The 8,370-nt window shown below is 43.0% G+C and overlaps 1 protein-coding gene and 2 non-coding genes across 3 annotated transcripts; all 3 read left to right on the plus strand.

Moving 5' to 3' along the window:
- The first annotated feature begins 1,279 nt into the window (after positions 1-1,279).
- Positions 1,280-3,141, plus strand: COX7C (cytochrome c oxidase subunit 7C). Its single transcript, XM_072119224.1, has 3 exons — positions 1,280-1,439; positions 2,416-2,555; positions 3,063-3,141. Exons 1-2 carry the CDS (start codon positions 1,362-1,364, stop codon positions 2,530-2,532), a joined length of 195 nt encoding a protein of 64 aa, XP_071975325.1. The 5' UTR covers positions 1,280-1,361; the 3' UTR covers positions 2,533-2,555; positions 3,063-3,141.
- LOC140087815 (small nucleolar RNA Z39) lies at positions 1,582-1,644 on the plus strand. Its single transcript, XR_011850036.1, has one exon. It is a non-coding gene; the product is annotated as a small nucleolar RNA Z39 (small nucleolar RNA).
- Positions 2,924-2,983, plus strand: LOC140087826 (small nucleolar RNA Z39). The gene has a single exon (XR_011850037.1). It is a non-coding gene; the product is annotated as a small nucleolar RNA Z39 (small nucleolar RNA).
- Positions 3,142-8,370: the final 5,229 nt, after the last annotated feature.

Below are 8,370 nucleotides of genomic sequence, written 5' to 3' on the forward strand. Positions count from 1 at the left end.
AGATCAGATAGAGATCACATGACCCTCCATCTGCGGCCATTTTATGGACAGGAATGTCTGGCTGATGATGTAAAATACAGGAGGCTTCACTTTACATATCAGGAAAGAGGTGCAGAACTATTAATAGATGTATATTGGTAAATTACCAAACATTCTGCCCCTCACACATTACAAAAACATGCAGGAAAGGGGCCAACTCCTGCACCTTCATCAGTACATATTTTCTTGGGGTTGAGTTCCCTTTCCCTCTATATATATTATGTTCTAAAATGCAATTTCATATAATAAAACCACTCGGATCAGACTCCGTCGCGACCTTGAATTATTGACTTTTCTAAAAGTGTCTATGTTTAACCCCTTAATGACCACCCTATTGGCTTTTTACGGCGGTCATTAAGGGTACTTCTTCTGACGCGTACGCCTTTCTACGGCGGCGCGACAGAAGAAGATTTCAGGACACCGGGTCTCGCTGGTGCCGGGCTGTGATCTTACAGCCCAGACCTGGCACACTAACACGCGTGGTGAGGCGTTAATGCGACCTCTGGTTGAACCGTTCCGAAGTTATAACCAATTATCGTGAGACATGTCAGATTTGAAAAATCGAGTCTGGTCATTGAGCTGAAAACTAGTGTCAGTGATAAGGGGTTAAGATACCAAAAAAATATTACTTTATTTATATAGCGCACACAGATTATGCAGCGCTACAGAACAGTTTGTTAAATCAGTCCCTGTCCCCATGGGGCTCACAATCAACCTACCAGTAAGTTTTGGAGTGTGGGAGGAAACCCACACAAACACAGAGAGAACATACAAACTCTTTGCAGATGTTGACTTGAACCCAAGTCCCCAGATAATGATAATCTATGGGGGGGGGGGGGAAGGTTGACGTTCTTGGTATAAAGAGTAAGGAGGCAGAAGTCCAGCTCACTTCTCTCACCTGATCTCACTACAGCTTTCTGTCAAACCTAGTTATAGGGAACAAGTGCCAGTAGTGAGAGAACTCTATAAAGAGAGTTCACACACTACATGCCATGACACTGACCCTGTAGTAAGTGTAAACGTTTTAGCGCGAACGTCTGGAGTAACCTTCCCCCTCCCTGACCTTGACTGGATCACTTCCTATTAGTTCTCCTCTGCTGCACGTAGCAAAGAGACGCGAGCGCAAAGCACTTCGGGACTTGTAGTTTCCCGCCGGCGGCTTTAGAGTCATGTTACGCGTCAAAGGGAATTTATACACTACAAATCCCAGAATGCATCTGTCTCGGCCGCATATTACTTCCGGCTCCTCCCCTCCGCTCTAGCGGAAGTATAGTGTATCTGGAGGTTACTGCCGGGCTGCCAGTGTCTCCTTGTCTGCCATCATGTTCGGTCAGGCTGTGCGCAGGTTCACCACGTCTGCTCTCCGCCGCGGCGCCCACTATGAGGAAGGCCCGGGCAAGGTACGTGAGGGGCCGGGTAACTACGGCGGTACATTACCGGGTCGTGTATGACAATAATGAGGGGTGTTCTCCATTGCGGCCTAGTGCTGGCAGAGAAGCCTCGGTGTCCTGCGCTGTGTAGAGGGCGCCCCCCTCCTCTGTGGTACAAGTGATGACAGCTTATCCGTATGAGTCACCTGTGATACTGTAAACGCTTTCTGATGTACCACGTGTTCCGGGCTGAGGGACGTATATATATATATATATATATATATATGTGACTCCTATAACCGCACCACATGTACGTGCACAGTGACGCCCTCTGCCCTGCATTAGATGGTGCCTGTCACCTGACCTTGTTTAAGGGATTTTCTGGGCTTAACTCTTTGACCTGGTGTTGGGATGAGGATCAGTGGTGATCAAGTGCTGCAGGTAGAAGTTCTGCTTTTCAGGCTTCTGTTAAATGATTGGGGATTTCATGCAATACCAAGGACAGCCTCTACAGTGTATGGCACTGTGCTTTGTAAGCTGGTTAGAGCTACTTGCCTCAAAAATGCCAACTCCTGGGACAGGTGGATTGTGCTGGATTTTAGATCCCAACTTTTAGGATGTTTGTTCTATTGTTCTTTCTTTGCATCCCTTTATTGTATTAGCTCCTATGATCTTGTGCTGTACAGTATCTGCTTGTAGACTGAAGCATGTACAAAGGGATTGTAACCAATTCCCTGCTTACACCTGTTTTAGAGTTACAGGGAAAAGCCTGCAGCTCCTCAGGTGTTTTTGAGTAGCCTGGACAAGATCAGAGCTGTTGTATGTCATGTCAATCGGCAAGAAAGGGTTAATTTCAGACAGCCTCAGCTCTCCGTAAGACATGAAGCTGTCATGGCAACTGAAAGCTGTAAAAATGTTGTTACATTTTCCTCATTCTTTTGTCTCTTGACAGCCTTTACTGCAATCTTTTCTTTTTAATATAAGTAACTTATCTCTTTTTCTTCAGAATCTTCCCTTTTCCGTTGAGAACAAGTGGAAACTCCTAGCGCTGATGACGGCTTTCTTCGGCAGTGGATTCACCTTTCCCTTTATCATTGTCAGGCATCAGTTGTTGAAAAAGTAAATGGTGTTGAAGAGGATGTAAAGGTGGGTGTTTGTCACTGCAGGATGGAGAATTGTGTAACATTAATGATCTTTTAGGGTTTCTGCACATGTAGCCGATTGGATGCAGAATTGGCTTCTGCACTGATCTCGCTACTGCTCCATAAGCATCAGATATGATCCATAACAGTTTGGTTTCTGATGTTTAATAGTATGAGTTTTTGGCGGCCGGGGCTCAGCCTTGCATTGCAAAGATTGATTTCTGCACAGAGATGCACAGCAATTACATGACATGCTGCGGAGCATAAATCTGGAAAGAATTACAAAGTCAATTGGACTGTCATAAATTCCATGCACCACTACTGTATTACACTGCTAAAGAACTAGGAACATGATGGTCTGAGGGAAACATTGTGCACATGATGACGACTTACTGTATGACATTCATGATACTGTAAACGCTTTCTGATGCACTGCTGATTTTCATATATTATAGTTAAACTAAAAACCTTTTTTTTCCCCACTCATCTCATGATTTTCTTTCTGTTTTAGGTGCAGTGTACCGTCTGAAGCAAATCTAAATATTCCCACCATGCCAGACATGGGTTGTAAATAAACTATTAACACAGTACACACTTGTTGTATTTTATACATTTAAGAGGGGGTTAGGGTGGTGGACTGGCTTGTTATACTTATATACTACCTTTATAACTTGTTATTAGTCAGGTCACCATATTGGTGGTAATCGGCAAGAGGGAATAGACGCCCTTCAGAAAAGGTTTCTATCAGGTTGTGCAGTTGGTTTGCAAAACCCCAACTCCTCAATTTCCTGAACTTGCGGACTCCAGCTCCACCAAAATTGTCTGACTCCACAGTCCTGTTTTCCTGGACACCGTAGCAGTGCTGAGATAAGTGTACATTCTTTCCTAGGGTTTAATTTCTCTAATCTATAGCAGAGGCGCTTCACTCCTGAGCATGTACATAAGGTGCAGCACTCATTCATCTCAACTAAAAGTGGATCATGGGTGCACAAGCTGGGCCAACAGGCCGCATGCAGCCTGTCCAGTGATAAGTTGCAGTCCGCACCCTGCTGACATGGAGTCCAATGAGCACTTTCGTAACTAATGGAAACGTTCATTGATCCAGGCGGTTGGGCAGCGACAAATGCAGCTGAGAAGTTGTTGCTGATCCTGGGTGCTGTCCTGCTGCTTCACTCTGTCCTGACACTGGTTGTATGCGACAAGGTCAGGAAACAGCTGGACTACAGGAAAGGACCCAGGAATTGTACATATTTGTCAGCTGTACAGCACAGCAACTGGCTTCTCTCATGGTCCTGATGTTGCAGCATACAGCCAGCACGGGTCAGAGTATAGTAGCACTTGGAGGGGAGAAGAAGCTGCAGTGTGGTGCAAGAAAGGGGATTTTTTTTGTCTGCTCTGGGGGTCTCCAGTACTGTTGTCTGGTCTGAATACAGCATTTGGTTTTTGGGTTGGGATTTTTCTTAGCACCTCTACAAGGGCACTGACAGGAGGGATTCCCAGGGACAGAAAACATGAGAAAACATAAGAGGTCCCTCCCCTTGTTCCCCAATTGTTAACTGTCCCTCAGGATATGTGGAACATTGCTCCGGTGGGCTGTGCAGGGAGCGAGAAGCTGGACTGTGGTTGTTGGTGCACTGCACAGTAAATGGTTGTTAGACGCAAGGCCAATCACAGGGGCCGTGATTTGACTTAAATTGTAGCAAACCTACTTTAAATGCAGCCATACACTGCCTACACAGCAATGTCCAATCACTGAGCTTTTCTCAGTTTTTTTTGTTACATAGTGAAATGCATTGAGAACAATAAAACACTAAAAAGATCAAAGAAAATCCAAATTATTACCTCATGAGGTCTGGGTAAAGCCTCAGTCAACACCTGGACAGTCAGTGGTGCAATGTAGCATCAGTGGATGGAAGAAGGTGCAATGTCCCAAAAGTGCTCTATTGCTTTCAGGTCTGGGGAACTGGTAGGCCAACCCATAGTATCATAGGGGGCATTTATCTGGACTTCTGGCATAGAAACTCTGAAATAATCAGAATTATTTGTGACATTCCTTCGCCTGCACACTCTAAACCATGAGAACAATCAATTTGGAACGTTTGCATGGTATTTTCTAGCAGCTTGTGTAGTTTTGGCCACCAGCTCATCCACTTAGAGTATACGTCAGGTGGTCTAAGCCCCTTGATGTATCCGCAGGGCTTCGTTCCTACAGCCTCTTATTATGTGGTGCTCAATTCCAAATACATGTAAGTAAACGTGGGATATTGAAGGAAAAAAGTGGAATGGCAGTCACCATTGTCTGATTCTTATTCATTATTAATACTCACAGCAAAAAACGTGATAAAAGCTTCATGGCAGGGATGGATGACAGGACATTATAATGGGAACAAGAGCAAAACAACAGCCGCTTTGAGCTAATATAGAAATAGTGTCATATATATGTGAAAATATACACTCACACACTCACTCCCATTCCCTGCAGATATGCAAAACCCACATTTTCAAACATCATTTGCACATGAAAAAGACATATGCTACAATAGCATCCAGGTATATACTATATAGACACAACCTGGAGATCATAATTGGAGAACAATGCAACATTTCCTAAATATCGAGGCCCTTGTGTATTCCTATGTGAATGCCATGTAACAGAACACTAATCACAATTAGAGGCGGTCTGCAGAAATGCTACCAGCCAGTACAATTATTTTATGCAGTGTGGTGGATAAGGGCAGATAATCCAGATGTAGTCCTTGAGGCGACCCTTGTGGGCTCTTATGAAGCCCTGAGCAATTTTGTTTACATGGGTGGGATTGTATTGCATGACTAACATGGTGGCGACTGTAACGATATGGAACAGAGTGATAGACTGTTGAGGGGATGCGTCTCGGGCTTGGCCTCCCATCATCCCCTTGTGGCGCAACCCTGAGTTGTGCTCCTTACCAGACTCTAAATTTTGGGTGCATTAAGGTTAAATACCTTATACAGTTGTATCAAAATGGGATTCTTTAGGCCTGTTCCACACTTGCGAGTCTGATGCGATGAACTCGCATCACACTTGCAACGCAAGCTGCTGGGAACTCACGGCCCGAACGCTGCACCGTGGGAGTGAACTGACATGCTGAGTTCACTCCCGCGGTGCAGCGTTCGGGCCGTGCGTTCCCGGCAGCTTGCGTTGCGAGTGTGATGCGAGTTCATTGCATCACACTCGCAAGTGTGGAACGGGCCTAAGACATTTGTGTCCCTTAGTCAAGAGCTTTCAAGAAAGAGGCTTTCACATATGGGAGATAGATATTCCCAAGCTGTTGTAATACGCTCAAAAACGCTACGTAAATGCAACCAAAACGCAATGTGTGAATGTGCCTTTAGGTGGTCAGGAGGTGAGGTACAGATAACAGGAGAACCAGGGGCTGGAAATACTTGCATTTTTTTTACTATCCAATCCATTTCTCTTTCTTGTGTCACTTACCTGGTTCCAAAAAATTGATGATCAAACTATTTGTTTTGACCAGGGTGACTGGGTGTATGTTCTGTTCAATATCAAGAAGAAAAATGGATTTGTCCTTTGAGGACAGTACCACCCATTTGTCACATAAAATTTACCTTTTATTTCTAATTAGTTTAAAAAGATCAATGATGGATCAGAGATCATTTAACTATAGGTGAAATGCTAAAACTATCAGACAGATGTGCAAAGATGGAAAAGGGTGATGGTGTGGAACATACAGGGCAATTGGTCATGAGATTATTACCCAGCTGTGTGGTCTAACTCCCATATGATCCCTCAGATCTCCAATATGTAGACTGTGATGCGATAAATCCAAAGCCCAACAACACTCCTATTGCATGGCCTCAACCAGCTAAGGGGAGGGGGGGAGAGGGGAGTAAAATTCCTATCTCTTGCCCTATAGATAGTTTCCAGTCAATCCATCACACATACAGCTTGTATCAACGCTAGATTGCGAACCACATCGGCACTCTGCTGAGTCTAAAATAGTAAATCACAAACTAGCCCCCCCGACATGTTTCGCCACTGCACGTGGCGTCCTCAGGGGTACCGGGGCTATAGTGAAATAAAAGGTAAATTTTATGTGACAAATGGGTGGTACTGTCCTCAAAGGACAAATCCATTTTTCTTCTTGATACTTACCTGGTTGCCACTCCTTCCTGACGATATGTTCAATCATCAGACAGGGAGTCCTTACATCATATTTTTGTATTTATATTTCTTTTTTTTTTTTTTGTACATGAACCACCAAATTGTCAATTGAAGGGGAATGTATTACTGCAGTTAAGTTTTCATTTTTACGCCTTTTTATGAGACATTCCACATTAAAGAACAGGAACAGATAAGCAGTTTATATATAATGTCCTGGAGTAGATTGCTATGTAGTTTTGAGGCTGAAGATTTGGTATCATTTATCAGTGATGGACTACTTCCCCCTGTGACTATGCACACAGAGATGAGTCACAGATGAGAAGCTAACAGGGAGTCTCTCACACAGATCACTATATGGTGAATTAAGAATTTGAAGCGTATAATAATTCTTTATTATTCGAAGACAAACCTAATTTATTGTAAAGGGCAGGAACTACGCAGAGCTTTAATATATGACTCCTGTAGCATGACCTTAGATTAGTGTATAGCAGAGCGGCACCTGGCAACTATATTATGCTGGTCTCCCATAGCAGCAATCTGGTAGCTAGGTGATGGGATGTAAGGTAGGTAGGTGCCTCTATGTAGAGATTTAAGGAAATCTACCATTTGTTTTTATTCATTATCAACCAAACATACCTGGAAAATGCTGTAGCTACAGTGATACAGAAACATATCTTGTTTAATCTATGATCTGAATAGTTTTGCTCAAAAAACAATTATAAAATTCAGGACCTTGGGAAATCTTGGTTGCACGCTGGATGCTGTGTTTCACTGAGCTTCCTGAACTGTCCAGACAGTACCAATCAACCGGAGCTGGGTGACTTACACACAGCAGCTGGTGTGATGGTGTAGAGATTGATTACTTCTGCCTGTTAGGGACAACACAGTGAATTCAGCGTTTTCTGAAGCAGTGCATAATTAGGAGAAGCCGCAACGGCCACAGCGTGACAGAGCCTCATTATGATAATTTTATAATAGTTCTTTTTTCTGATCAGGGATTGAACAAGATATGTTTCTGCATCAGTGTATCTATAACATTCTCAAGGCATGTTTGGTTCATAATGCAAAAAGACAAATGATAGACTTCCTTTAAGGAACTTCTAAGGTTTGCATTGCTTATAGAATTTATCATTCCGGTAATAATTCACATCAGAGTTACACTTGAAATTCCACTCGTCAGACAGAATATTCTCAGTAAACTTTACAGAATGTCTGATATTGATTTTCCTGTGCAAAAGTGTGACAAGTTTTCTCCTTTTCCAACAGAAACAAGTCACCAAGTGCTAGATATTCATTGTCAGTTTGTAGCTGTCTTATAATAATCTATAATCCTGCACTAAGCCACTTTAATGCTGTTTGATCATAAGCTTCACCTTACAACTTTTCTATCATCTCTGCAGAAGCTGAGGGGAACCTTATGGCTACTCTTTGAAGCAATAACAAGGTTAATCATGCAGTCAAGATCATTTAAATGTACATTTCTAAAAGATGAAACCGTTTCAGGATTAGGTGGGGGATGTTCAGTCAGAAGTCTAATATTTCTGGATAAGTTTCAATCCGCTATGCATCCTTTACTTACTGGATTGCTAAAAACTAAAATGCTGAAATATACACCAAAAGTGAATACAGTAAATTTACACAAACACTTGTACAGTAA

The sequence above is a fragment of the Engystomops pustulosus genome, chromosome 1 (assembly GCF_040894005.1).
Source record: "Engystomops pustulosus chromosome 1, aEngPut4.maternal, whole genome shotgun sequence".
Classification (NCBI taxonomy): Eukaryota; Metazoa; Chordata; class Amphibia; order Anura; family Leptodactylidae; genus Engystomops; species Engystomops pustulosus.